This window comes from Mesocricetus auratus, unplaced genomic scaffold (assembly GCF_017639785.1).
Source record: "Mesocricetus auratus isolate SY011 unplaced genomic scaffold, BCM_Maur_2.0 Super-Scaffold_100027, whole genome shotgun sequence".
NCBI classification, from domain to species: Eukaryota; Metazoa; Chordata; class Mammalia; order Rodentia; family Cricetidae; genus Mesocricetus; species Mesocricetus auratus.
The window spans coordinates 10,313,867-10,327,726 of NW_024429208.1; the positions used below are offsets into that span (position 1 = coordinate 10,313,867).

General features: G+C 46.5%; 1 protein-coding gene across 2 annotated transcripts in view; it reads right to left on the reverse strand.

The window, feature by feature from the left end:
- Positions 1-1,355: 1,355 nt before the first annotated feature.
- The window catches only part of LOC101841340 (V-set pre-B cell surrogate light chain 3), a 35,583-nt gene continuing 23,078 nt past the window's right edge, over positions 1,356-13,860 (reverse strand). Inside the window, exons 11-16 of one of the 2 annotated variants that reach the window (XM_040732423.1) lie at positions 12,410-12,560; positions 11,221-11,319; positions 8,068-8,236; positions 6,648-6,863; positions 3,539-3,641; positions 1,356-1,935 (exon numbers count right to left, since the gene is read on the reverse strand). In XM_040732423.1, the coding sequence (XP_040588357.1) occupies positions 1,610-1,935; positions 3,539-3,641; positions 6,648-6,863; positions 8,068-8,236; positions 11,221-11,319; positions 12,410-12,560 (1,064 nt within the window). In that variant the 3' untranslated portion in view covers positions 1,356-1,609. The remainder of the gene's footprint in view (positions 1,936-3,538; positions 3,642-6,647; positions 6,864-8,067; positions 8,237-11,220; positions 11,320-12,409; positions 12,561-13,860) is intronic. The other variant, XM_040732424.1, reaches the window with a different exon arrangement.

A 13,860-nucleotide genomic window follows, 5' to 3' on the forward strand; every position in this document is an offset into this window, starting at 1 on the left:
GAACAGCCAGTGCTCTTAACCACTCAGCCATCTCTAGATCCCTTGAAGAGATGGTTTTTAAAATACAAAATAAAATTTAAAAATAATTGGATTGGGGCTGGAGAGATGGCTCAGAGTTTAGGAACACTGGCTGCTGTTCCCAAGGTCCTGAGTTCAGTTCCCAGCAACCACATGGTGGCTCACAGCCATCTGTAATGAGATCTGGTGTCCTCTTCTGGCAGAGAGTTGTGTACATGATAAATAAATAAAATCTTTAAAAAAATAATTGGATTGTGTTATAAAGGGGGCATTGTGGGAAATGTTAATGACATGGACTGTCTTTTCTATCAAAGAATTAAATGTTGGCAAAGGAAGTTTGGAAAGAAGTTTGGAAAGACACCGTCAGCAAAAATCCCTCGCTGAGTCTGCATTGTTTTTTAATAAAAGCACATGCTCAGGGGTGAATCAGTCTCAGAAGTTGCACTTTGATGGTCAGTTCTGCTGTTTTGAGTTAGTCAGTTACATAAAGAATGTGAGGCCAGGTTCTGACCACTCAATGTGGCATAGGACCCCTGCTGGGTGACCTTCTTGCTGAAATACATCTAGTCATCCATCTACAGAAGTAAAACTTTTGCCTTGTGGAAATACTTCAGATTGTGTGGTCATTTCCTTAGGACTCCATGCCCATTTCTAATAGAACACAACAAAGGGGGGGGCACAACTGGTACTCAGAACAGTCAGCTAAAGAACCAAGGAAGGAATGAGGGACAGGGTATGCAAGTATACCTTGACAGTGTTGTTCTTGCAATTCTGAGTGGGCCTCCCCCAGGTCACTTCAAGGCACCTGGGAGTTTTGCTAAAGACGCAGATCATTTATTATGGTCCAAGAAGCAAGAAGAGGAAAGAGAGGTTTAGGAAATTCCCATAGTGACATAGCCCAGGAGTGTCTGGATCTGTTGGCTAAAAATAATCTTATCCATAGGCCCCTCTTTTAGTGTCAGACTTGGGGTGTGGCTAGGGGTGGCTCATGGGTAAGGAGCATGCCCTTCCTCTGTCCTCTAGGGATCTGTGCGGCAGTGCTTACCCAGCTGAAGGAGGCAGCCGTTGCTCCCTGACCCGAGTGGTCACCAGCACTGGCCCAACACCGTGGGAGCAGGCGGACGGCAAGAGTGGGCTGGGTTTGCACCCCTGCTGTCATTTGAGCAGGGCTGTGCCTTCAAGATGAGTACACAGCAACGCATACTGAGTGGGGGCGGGAAAGAGATGTTGACAGTTTGACACAAGCAAAGTGTGTGTGTGTGTGTGTGTGTGTGTGTGTGTGTATGTGTGTTAAAGCCCAAAACTCTCGGAGATTAAAAAAAAAAGCCAACATTAAATTTGAAAGGAAATTCAGTGTTTATGCAGTGCAGTCATTGAGAGGAACAGATGTTCTCCCTGGCACAGTCTGTAAACACAGGGTCATCCTCTGTCTCTTGGCCATGCATATATGGCAGCTGTTAGTGCTTGACACACACTGAGAGGGCGCTTTCATTGGTATGGTCTTCGGCCCCATCCTCTTGGGTCTCTCCAAAGGAAACACTTCATCCCTTCACGATGAGGCAGTCCGGGAAAGGCTGCAACCCTCGAGTCATCAAGCAAAATAGATATGAACAAGAATGAGAAGCGCAAACAAAAGGATCCCGACAGCATTCACGACTCTCTTCCAGAGGAGGCTCTCTGGCATGCTACTCCAGTCTCTCATCTTCTCTGTATGTTCCTCTTCCTTTCTGGTTGCAGTTTTCCTGGCCAGAGCCTCTAGGTCGGCTGGCATCCCACTGGACCCCATCTGCTCCCAGGATGCCTTTATCTTCTCCTCAGTGGCAATCTCAGGGCCTATCTTAGAGTTTGACTGTTTGTCAAGACCACAGAACAAGTCCCAGGACTTCCAGAAACAGCTTTGGGTCTCCCCAAACATACCTGGAAGAGAGGGAGCAGGAGGTCAGGGGACAAGCAGAGGCTAGGACTTGAAAGGGAGGTCCCCCTCACCAGGATGAAGTTCCTTGGACTTGTGATATGAAAGCCCATTGTCAGCCTATCCAAGGAAAGTACTCAGAGAAAAGAACGAGACGGAGGGGAGAAAGGGGCTTAGGAAGTGTTGAGTGGGCTGAAAGTTCAGAGTTGTGCCCAGATCCTCCTGATTAGGCAACTCAAGTAAGTGTTACAGAAATGTAACTCACTATGTTACATATGTCAATATGCTGTTACAGTGTCATTGTCCATTGCTGCAGGTCTAGGGCAAGTGGTGGTGGCTCCTCTGTGAGGTCATTGTGCTTTGGAGGACAGAGGAAACCCAGTGGGTCCTGGAAACAGACATCGGTCTCTTCAGTAACATCTGGGGAGAGTCTTCTCTAGGAAGCTCTAGTCCTCTGCTTGGCCAGCAGAACATCTGCAGATACCTGGGTCCTGTAGGAACATCCTACGACTGTCGGGAAGGGGAGCCTGGTAACCTCAGAAGGCTGCCATTCCTTTCTCCAGGGCTCCTAACTGGAGGCAAGCATTATCTCAGCGTCTGTCTGCATTGATGGCGCAGGCTGGCCCCTCAGAGCCTGTGCTGGCTGGGATCAGCACCATGTTAAGCTCTGTCCCACTACTTCGGGCCCAGTCATTGCCTAGAGTGTGACCTCCCAGTCACTCCTGGGAACAGAATAACCCCATTTCAGTCAGAGCTGGGTCCCAGCAGTTGTGCTGTGACATCTGATGACTATAGTTAAACAGCCTCACTCCCTGGGTCCTGAGGGCCTGCAGACTCCTTTTCTGATGCTATCTGCTGAAAGTCTCTCTCAGGCTTTAACTCTCCTCCCCACCACCAGGCACTCTCTCCTTTTCCCTCAGACTGACACTGAGTTCTCATCCAGATGTCTTCCAGGTGGAGAAGTGCCCCTCCCTCCTGGCACTTCTCAGGAGCCTCTGCTTTGGAATTCTGTACTGTTGCCCCCCCTCTTTTTTTTTTAAAGATTTATTTATTTATTACATATACAGTGTTCTGTCTACATGCCAGAAGAGGGCACCAGATTGAATTGCAGATGGTTGCGAGCCACCATGTGGTTGCTAGGAATTGAACTCAGGACCTCTGGAAGAGCAGCCAGTGCTCTTAACCTCTGAGCCATCTCTCCAGCCCCCTGTTGCCCCTCTCTTACACATTCTTATTCCCCTCTCAGACCACACTGTCACTTGCTCCGTTGCAGGCACACCATGTGTCTGTGGGGCTAAACCCAAGAGCTGGTTCTTGAGACTTCACCCGGCACCCTTCACCCAACACATTCTTGGATTGCTTCCCCTTGCCTGGGTCCCATCGCTGTGGCCTAACCTCTTTTTTCTTTTCTCTCCCCTCTAGGATCTCCTGGCCTCTTAGACTTGTGCTAACAGCCCCAGGAAGCACTTTGGGGAAGAAAGCAGGCTCTTCTGTCTAAAAGATTGTTTCTGAAGATAAGAATGGTGGGGAAGGAGTTGCTTGGGGCTGCTGGCCTAGCTTCAGGGTCCACACAGGACTGCTTCTCACGGCTGGGGCGGGCTCTGTTACCTTGCTGGAATGTGGCGCTGGGGAACATCGTCCACCTCATCTCTTTCTCTAAGGCCACCCTCCTCTGTCGGCTGTTACGTAAACTCCAGCAGAGACCATGGAGCTGGGTGTGGAGAGAGCAGGGTGGGAGGGTGTCATCATGGGACCTTGGCCTGCAGACATAGATCACCCACAGCCTACAGAGCGAGAGCCATGTCCCAATAGGTTGAAAAGGGAGATGGCTTGTCAGACATTAACAGAAGGTAGAAGTTAGGTTAGAGGGGAAGTGACAGGAGTCATGAAACCTGAGTTTGTGCTTTGGCCCAGGTCATATGTGATTGTCAGTGTTCTTCAGCCTGAAGCCAAAGGCTAGAGACAATGAGTTCAGAGATCTTTGTGTTTGGAGGTGCCAGGAACATGCATTTCTCACACCCCCCTGGAGTATAGGAGAAGCTACCCACCACTTTCCCCCCCCTTTTTTAGCTTTGGCTGTCCTGGAACTCACTCTATAGACCAGGCTGGCCTCAAAATTACAGAGATCCGCCTGCCTCTGCCTCTCGAGTGCTGGGATTAAAGGCATGTGCCATCACCACTTGGCATTGATTTATTTTTATTTAATTAATTTATTTATTTGGTTTTTCGAGACAGGGTTTCTCTGTATTGTTTTGGAGGCTGTCCTGGAACTCGCTCTGTAGTCCAAGCTGGCCTGGAACTCACAGAGATCCTCCTGCCTCTGGCTCCCGAGTGCTGGGATTAAAGGCGAGCACCACCAATGCCCAGCCGATTTATTTTTATTTTATGTGCATTGATGTATGTTTGTTTTATGTACATGGATGTTTTGCCTACATGTATATCAGTGTGAGGGTATCAGATCCCTTAGAACTGGAGTTACAGACAGTTGTGAGCAGCCATGTAGGTGCTGGGAATTGAACCTGGGTCCTCTGGAAGAGGAAACAGTGCTGTTAATCACAGAGTCATTTCTCCAGGCCCTTCCCACCACTTCTGGTTTACCTCTTTTGACAGTGTGGGGGAGCACTGGCATCTTGCTGAGCAGGACATCATGAAAGATCAGAGTTGCTGTCATCCCAGAAGCCCTCCATGGGCCCTTAGAGAGCAGTGACACAAGCTAGGATGGTTGGATCCCCCTGCCTGGCCCCAGGAAGGACGCTTACCTGCTCAAGTTCAATAGAGTTCTTCACGTGCCCAAGGGGCACTCCCTTTCTTTTCCTAACTATTTCTTCAAATAACATTTTTGGTGGGCTGGAGGTGTAGCTCAGTTGTTAAGACTGCTTGCTTAGCAAGCATGGAGCTCTCGGTTTGATCCCCAACACCACATAAAATTTGCCATGGTGACCTGACCACACTGTAGGTAATAGAACGACGGCCTCTCTTGAATGAGGTTCTGGATGTGTAGAGGGGCTTATGTTGAATACTGTGCAGTATCTTTGGGCTCCTGAGCTTGTCTGAGATGAGGGCATAGTGCCATCCCTCCAGGTTATATGATCAGAGGTTCTGTGTTGGGAGTTCTCAGACCAATGCAGGGTCCCTCTAAGCTCCCTCCCTGCTAGACAGCTCCTTTGTCTTTAACAGAGTCCAGCACGTCTGTGAGGCCTGTAGAGGGACACTCAGAACACACTAAGCTGACAAACTGAGGATAGACATGAGTTTGAAAGAAGGAGACCAAAAAGAATGCCAACGAGATGGAGGATGAAGAGCCTGGGCCACGGGAGACAGTCACTTGAGGCACTAGGAGCAGGCGCCTCCCTTGCTGGGTCACTGCTGATGCAGGGGTATGAGCATCCTGACCTCCCCACATGGGCTGTCCCTCTTCCAAGTGGCTGGGTCTGGAAAAGGAATAGGCTGGGGATACCTGAGGCTTACAGGCTTCCAAATAGGCTCAGCTTGGTTTACTTTTGGTTTGGTTTGGTTTGGTTTTGATTTTTGGTTTTGGAGTTTGTTTTGGTTTTTAAAATAGGTTTTCCCTAAGTAACTTAGGCTGTCTTGGAATTTGCTCTACAACCAGCTGACCTAAACTTGCAAATCCTCTGTCTCTATCATCTCTAATTCAACTTTTTTAAAGCTACTTTTTTCTTTTTTAATAATTTATTTAGCTATTTTAATGTGCATTGGTGTAAAGGCATCAGATCCCTTGGAACTGGAGTTACAGACAATTGTGAGCTGCCGTGTGGGTGCTGGGAACTGAATTGGAAGAGCAGCCAGTGATCTTAACCTCTGAGCCCCTAACTCAACTTTTGATAATAGCGTTCACCCTTCTGCTCAGACTAGGTAAAGCTGCAAGCAAGGTCCTTGGTCTTCCATCCCCATCCCCGTCTGTGGTCTGTGATGCTCCCTCTTGGTTGTCAGATAGATGCCCAGAACCCCACCCCTGCCAATGTCAGTTGCTTGTTGTGCTGGGTACCAAACAAAGTAGGTGACAAAGTGGAGCCAGTCCAGGCTTTGGAGCCTAGTAAGGACACTTAATAGTTTCATTACCTTGGACAAGTTATTTAACTTCTCCGAGTCCAAGCTGTCTAATAAATATATAAAACAGTTGACTGACACTTGCCTCCTGCGGGGTAGGAAATGGCTTGTAAGTCTCTCAAACTAAATGGGTGTGTAACTGATGGCAATAAACAGCTTTTGCTTATTATTGTTATTCTTATGTGTGGGGGATGGTAAACCAGCACTCAACCCCAGCCTCTCATGTTTTTTGGTTGGTTGGTTTGTTGGTTGGTTTTTAAGGTTTATTTTGAGCCTGGCAGTGGTGGCATGTGTCTTTAATTCCAGGACTGCTTCACAGAGAAGCACAGTCTCAAAAAAGCAAAAGAAAGATTTATTTTTTGTATATTGTTCTGCCTGCATACCAGAAGCGGGATCCTGTTACAGATGTTATGACCCACCATGTGGTTGCTGGGAATTGAACTCAGGAGGAGCAACCGGTGCTCTTAACCTCTGAGCCATCTCTCTAGCCCCACCTCTCATGATCCTAAGGCAGGATCCTTTCTGTGGTACTTTGTCCATTTCGGACCTACTGCACCCATAGTCTTCCAGAAATCTAGCCATTCCCCCCTCATTTGCAACTTAACATTCCCTAGAACTCTTCCCAGAGCATTCCAACAGTGGCACTTACATGTCTATCTGGAATTGGTTTTGTGGCTAGGGAGATGGCCAGTACGATGAGGAGAGTAATGAGGAAAAGTAAAAAGCCAAAATAGAGGTAATGAAGGCTACAGATGAGCATTGGGCACTTGCTGCCTTCCTCACAGGTCTCGGATCCATAGAAAAACTCAGCCAGCAGTCGAACGATGCCAATTGATGTCCCAAAAATCAGCCCCCAGAAGGCGCCCTGGCAAAGAAGCCAGACAAGAGTTACATGGGCAGAGGGAGATGAGACAAAGTGGAATCCTCTTCCCTTGCTGATGAGCTGGGCTCTCGTGTTAAATTTCTTGTAATGAGGGAATGTCAGACCCTGACACTGTCCCTTACATCGAATAGGAGACTTAGGAAAAATCGGAAACACTTTTAACTGAGACCATGAGTAGACATCTCAAACTGTGTCCAATAAAGAGCTTCATCTTCCCTGCTTCCTAAGTGGGAGCCCAACTCTGAGATGCTCAAGGCAAACCCAGGAGCCACAGGGGCTGCCTCCAGCTCTTCACTTTCCACACTGTCCCTCAGCAAATCCTGTTGGCCTCTGCTCCCAAAATGTCCAGAATTCACTCCCTTACCATGACCCTCACCCCCATCCTTTCTCATGGGGGGGGGGTACATTGTTCCTAACTGACCACTGACTCTGCAGGATCCTCTACTCTGCAGTGACTTCTCAGCAGCTGGCATCGGGATCAAGCCTCACCCCTGCATCATGGCTGACCTCACCCAGCTCCCCTGCTCCTCGCTTGGTCACCCCACTCCTTCCTTCTCAGCCTGCTTCTGCATCTACAAGCTCCCCACTTGAGTTCTTGCCCTTTCCTGTTTTCTGCTTAGAATGCTCCCCACATGTCGGTATATCTGGCTTTGACTCCTGGCCACTTCCAGGAGTCTACAATCCACCACACCTAGGAGCAGTCTTTCCTTTACTTCTTACTTCTTTTTCTTGTTTTTCTCATTCACTCAGGAACTTGTAAAGCCGATTCCCCTCTACCAAAAGCAGTCATTTCCCTTATGACTGACTGAGCAGACATATGGCTACCTGTGGTGCCTATTAGCATATCAAAGCCCATGCTGGCCTCCAGACTCCCTCAGTATCCCAAGTACCTGTTACATGTTTCAGAGTCCCGGCTAGCATCTTAACCCTTCTGTCCTCCACTACCCTAAAGTCACTTCCTTTCCCCTAGTACTCGGTCTCTTTATAACCCTGCTATTCTTGCAATGTTCTGGACTCTTTCAGATGCCTCTGGCTGTTCTCTCTCGTATCTAAATAAAAACCTTCCCTCTAACCAAATGATGTCCTCAAGTGAACTCTTGATACCAGAGAGACCTCCCTAAGGGCGCTTATAAAGACATCCACAGTGTGAAGACAGCCCCTCCCACCATTCCATGTGAGTACCCACCTGCTCATTGACTCTCTTGCAAAATACAGCCAGCAGAAAGACAGCAGTCATGCTTGGTGTCAGGCAGCTCTTAAGAACCTGCATGTACTCAAACAGTGTCTCACTGGATGCCATTTCTATAATGGGGACCCAGACGACGGTGATAGCAAATAAGATTATAACAAAGAACCTGTGAAGTAAACCAACGCTCAGTGAGAAGTTAAAGATTTTCTCCTGCAAAAAATACCTACAAACCCTAACTACATAGCTTTTCCTTAGTTGCTTACATTTATTATTTCTACTACTATTGTAATTATGGTCTATTTTAGGGAAAGTTTCATGAACTGCTGAGAATTTATATTCTTCGGTGTTTGGAAGAAATGTACTATAAATGCCTAATAGATCTATGATGTCATTTAAATCAGATGTTTCTCAGTGTATTGTTTGTTAGAATGAACTGTCTATGAAGAGACTGGACTACTGACGTCACCTACACTATTAAATTGAGACTAATTTGTTTCTTTACATCTAGTGGTGCTTGTTTTATGAAGCTGAGCTCACCAAGGTTCATCTTTTCATCATTATAAAATGACCCTCGCCGGGCATTGGTGGCGCACGCCTTTAATCCCAGCACTCGGGAGGCAGAGGCAGGCAGATCTCTGTGAGTTCGAGGCCAGCCTGGTCTACAAAGTGAGTTCCAGGACAGCCTCCAAAGCTACAGGGAAACCCTGTCTCGAAAAACCAAAAAATAAATAAATAAATAAATAAATAAATAAAAATAAAATGACCCTCTTCATCTTTTCAGATTAATTTTGGTCTCAAGTCTATTTCTTTTGAATAGTAATAACTTCTTACTTCCTAGTCCCAATTGCTTGGAATGCCTTTCTCCAGCCTGTCACATAGCATAGTACCTATTTCTGAGGCATCAAAGAGATGGGTGCTATTGAAAGTTTTAACTCAATCTGTTGAGGGCATGAGGTCCTTGTGCTCACAGATAAACACTAGGGAAACCAGGAATATTAAACACACAGGGTTTCTTCTTCAAAGAGAGATGTATACAGCCTGTCTTCTCCCCAGAAGACTGGGAATGGATGTGGTTAGCAGCCTGGTGACATCTGTTCTATGTGTAGAGCCAGACCACCCCTGTCTCCCCCAGTCTCTCATGTTTATCTCAATCATCCTCTCTAGACCCCTATATTCTATATTGTTTTTCAGTCAATGGAACACATCTTTATGGGAGATAACAAATAGGAGTGGAGGTGGCTAACAGCCTGGTGACCTTTGTGCTATCTGTATGACCAAGACCACAACAGATCTTCTTCCCTAGACCCTTAAGAAGGCATTGTACTTGCTGGCTTCGTGTGTCAGCTTGAGACAAGTTAGAGTCATCAGAGAGAAAGGATCCTCGGTTGAGGATATGCCCCCAAGAGATCTAGTTGTAAGGCCTATTCTCAAGTAGTGATCAGTGGGGGAGGGTCCAGCCCATGGTGGGTGGGGTCATCCCTGGGCTGGTAGTCCTGGGTTTTACAAGAAAGCAGACTGAGCAAACCATGAGGAACAAGCCAGTAAGCAGCATTCCTCCATGACCTCTGCCTAAGCTCTGTCGCCAGGTTCCTGCCCTGACTTCCTTCAATGATTAACTACAGACATGTAAGCCAAATAAACCCTTTCCTCCCCAACTTGCTTTTTGGTCATGGTGGGTTGTCTTGTTTGTTTGTTTTGTTTTTTAAAGATTTATTTATTAAATATAACTGTATATGTATAATATACATGCCAGAAGAGGGCACCAGATTGAACTGTAGATGGTTGTGAGCCACCATGTGGTTGCTGGGAATTGAACTCAGGACCCCTGGAAGAGCAGTCCCTGCTCTTAACCTCTGAACCATCTCTCCAGCCCTAGTCATGGTATTTTGTCGGAACAATAGAAACCCTAAGACACTCATCTTTATGGAAAAGGTCACATGTACTTTGCAAAAAGTTTTGGTATAGTCATACCTTAAGCTTTATTGTGTTTTTTAACACAAAATTTGATTTTATATGTGCTACCCCATTAACTTTTTAACTCAACCCACTCTTGTCTTTTTGGGGGGCGGGGGTTTCAAGACAGTGTTTCTCTGTATTGTTTTGGAGCCTGTCCTGGAACTCGCTCAGTAGACCAGACTGGTCTCGAACTTACAGAGATCCACCTGCCTCTGCCTCTTAAATTCTGGGATTAAAGGCATGCGCCACCAATGCCTGGCTTCACCTGTTGTCTTTTTCCCATCATTTTGGGGTTTAATTTGAACTACTCAATTTTTTTTTTTTTTTTGGTTTTTATGAGACAGGGTTTCTCTGTATTGTTTTGGAGGCTGTCGGTCCAGCCTAGTCTCGAACTCACAGAGATCCGCCTGCCTCTGCCTCCCGAGTGCTGGGATTAAAGGCGTGCGCCACCACTGCCCGGCACTACTCAAATATTTTATTAGTCTCTATTTTCCTTGTATTAACTCACTAAACATTTTAAAGTACTCTCTTATTGCTTGGTTTAGGACTAAATGCATTATTGATCTACTCTGACCCAAGTTTTACTTTTATCGTATCTCCAATATCTCTATCTAGAATCTTAGAACATTTCAGTTTCATTTAGTCTCTTCTCATTTTCTCATACGTTGTCTAGCAACATAAAACTGAAATCTTGGGCTAAAGCATATGCCAGACAAATGTGAAGGTTGGAGTCCAGATTCCCAGACCCCATATAAAAACTATGTGGGCCTAGCAACCCACCTGTGATCCCAGTTTGGGGGACGGGGAGATGGGGACTTCCTGGATCAAAATGACCAGCCAGACTAACCAAAGGTAAGCTCTGTGTTCTGTGAGATCTCCTGCTTCAATATGCACAGTAAGAGAGACTGAGGACTAACAACCTCACATGCTTGTGAGCAAAAACATACATGCACATTATTCACACAGACATGCAAAAATCACCTGATTTTTTGACAAAGAAGCCAGAAATACACAGTGTAAGAAAGACAACATCTCCAACAAATGGTTCTTGCCAAACTAGATGCTACATGCAGAAGAATACGAATAGATCCATATTTATCACCCTACACAAAACTCAACTCCAAATGCATCGAGGACCTAAATGTGAGCCCTGAATCTGACAGAGCTGAAGGTGAGAAATGGGCTTTAACTCACCAAGACCCACAGCTGGACAACATGGAGAGAGTGGGGGATTTGGAGCACTCAGTCTTGAATGGGATGCCTTCATCAAGCCCTCCCCTCAGGACTCGGGATCTACGTGGAAGAGGAGGCAGAAAGAGTAAAAGAGGCAGAGGGGACGGCCTCCAAGGGAACAGTGTCCTCCAGACACAAGAGAACTCACTGATGAACACGCAGGCTCACAGGTCTACAAGGTTCAATCCCGACGGGGCTCCAGCATTGAGATGGGGAGGCAGACACTGGTTCCCACGCCTAACGGAGAAGCTATCTGCATTTGACCACTTGCAAAGGAAACTAGTTTCCTCCAATGGAGTCTCACTGGGTATGTTAACTATATTCAGAGTCAGCCCCAGGCCCAGCAGCAGATGGTCAACGTAGAAGGAACTGAGTGGCATTTTTTTAGACTTTTTGTCTCATGTTGCTTTGTTTTGGGATTTTTTGTCTTATTTTTCTTTTGCTGTATGTTTTTCTGTGTTTATTGAGGGGTTGTTTGTTGTGTAGTTGTGTTTTTTGTTTTGTTTTATTTTGGTTGGGTTGGGGGTTCTTTTTGTTTTTGTTTTGTCTGCCTGTTTTACAAAGAGAGAAAGAGGCCACAAAGTTGGGTGTGTAGGGAGATGGGGAGGATCTGGGATGAGTTGGAGGAAAAGGAGAGTGTGATCAGGATACACTGAAGGACATTTTTTTTAAATTAAAAAGAAAGAAAATTGAAAGTTGCCTTTAACAGTTTTCATGAGGATTAAATGAGATAATAGGTCAGCTGAATCACTGTATTACTCTCTCTCTTTCTTTTTTTTTTTTTTTTTAGGTTTTTTCGAGACAGGGTTTCTCTGTATTGTTGTTTTGTTTTGGAGGCTGTCCTGGAACTCTCTGTAGACCAGGCTGGCCTTGAACTCATAGAGATCCGCCTGCCTCTGCCTCCCAAGTGCTGGGATTAAAGGCATGAGCCACCAACACCCGGCTCTTTTTTTTTAACCACGTGAAAACAGTATTCTTTGTGATAATCAAAGTATTACATTATCATTGCAAAGCTGCACAAAAATAACCCCCCAGCCACACAGACCCGCCCCCAAAAACCCCAAAAAAAAAAAAAAGGATTCTGTGTCAAGTATTAGTCTATTCTCAGACAGTCATTGCATTACTGACTAATGTGACTAAAACAGTTCACCTTCCAGCCACCATGAGCTCCTTTTCAGTGGCTGTGGGCCGAATCCAGGTGTAAATGTTCAGCGTGAACAGGGCACTGGAGCTGTTGAAGATGGAAGTCAGGGAGGACATGACGGAGGCACATACTGTGGACAGCATAAAGCCTTTTAGGCCTGGAAGAAAGAGAACACATTCCCTGGACTGTCAGCTCTCTGGTCAGGCCAGAGAAGGCCTTGACCTCCTAAGGAATGTCTCCAAACACCTTTAAAACCTGCAGCTTTTTCCTGGAGTGGCATTCCATAAGACATTGTGTTACATCGGTCCTTGGCTTGTGAGGGGGTGATAGCTTCCTGCTGGGTGCTTACAGAATAGTGGGAGCTACTCTTTCTTGGAGAGTTGGTCTGTGTCAGGCCACATCATCTGTACCACAGCCCTGTGCGACAGACACCATTGCTTGTGTCCCAGCTTGGAGAAGGCCTTGCTATAGGCAAGAAATTGAACTCTTCATTGGTGAAGTGGGTGTGGTACCTACCATGAGGCTGTTAAGGTACAGACCTCGTATTAGATGAATTCACACGATGTCCAAAGACAGGAGGCATTCACTCAGCACTACAGAAACGTAACAACTTGGTACCACTGCCTGGAAGGCTGCCTGGTGAGGGGGAGTGCTCTGCTTGACAATTTCTTTGTACTATCAGGAGATAGTGCAGCATCTAAAGATATCTGAAGACGACCAGGACCTCACCTGGAAGCTCCCCATGGTAGTACCCTGTTAAGAGAAGCTTTTTCTTTTGCTAGCTGCTTTGGTTTATCCCCCGCCAGTCGCCTGGGCTCTGCCGCGCCAGCCTGGTTCTAGATCCGCATCAGTCCCAAATAAACACACAGGAGGCTATATTAATTATGAAGCTGTTGGCCTTGTTTGTCTCTTACTGGCTAGCTCTGCCTTAAGTAATTACCCCATAATTGTTAATCTAAGTATGTTTCTTACCGGAGAATAGTTCCCGGCGTCCTACCCCCATGGCATCACATGTTGACTCTCTTGTGTTTCCCCTTCCCAGAATCCTCCTCGACTCCTAGTCCCTCCTATCTAGGTTTTCTATTGGCCAGACAGTACTTTATTGACAAATGCACAGGCAAATAACAGGACTTCCCCAACAGTACCCCAACTGACTTTCATAGACATAGGTTGATCTAGAATTTGCCCTCCTTCAAGCACTACTCCCAGTCTAAGCCCTGGCTGCTCCAGGACAGGGCATGAGCCAAGGCTCACATCAGAGTCAGACTGTAGCATGGTCAGTATTTGCCTCTGTCTGTGTTGAAGTTTACGAAAAAGTTGCTCTCCAGCGCTGACACTGACTCTGTTTGCTTTAGAAACATAGGTTTGGTCGTTTTACTGGGATCTGGAAAAGAGGGTAAGGCAAACGCAAAGGCTCTCTGCCCACCTACTAATGCCCATCACCTGACTGCTAGGCC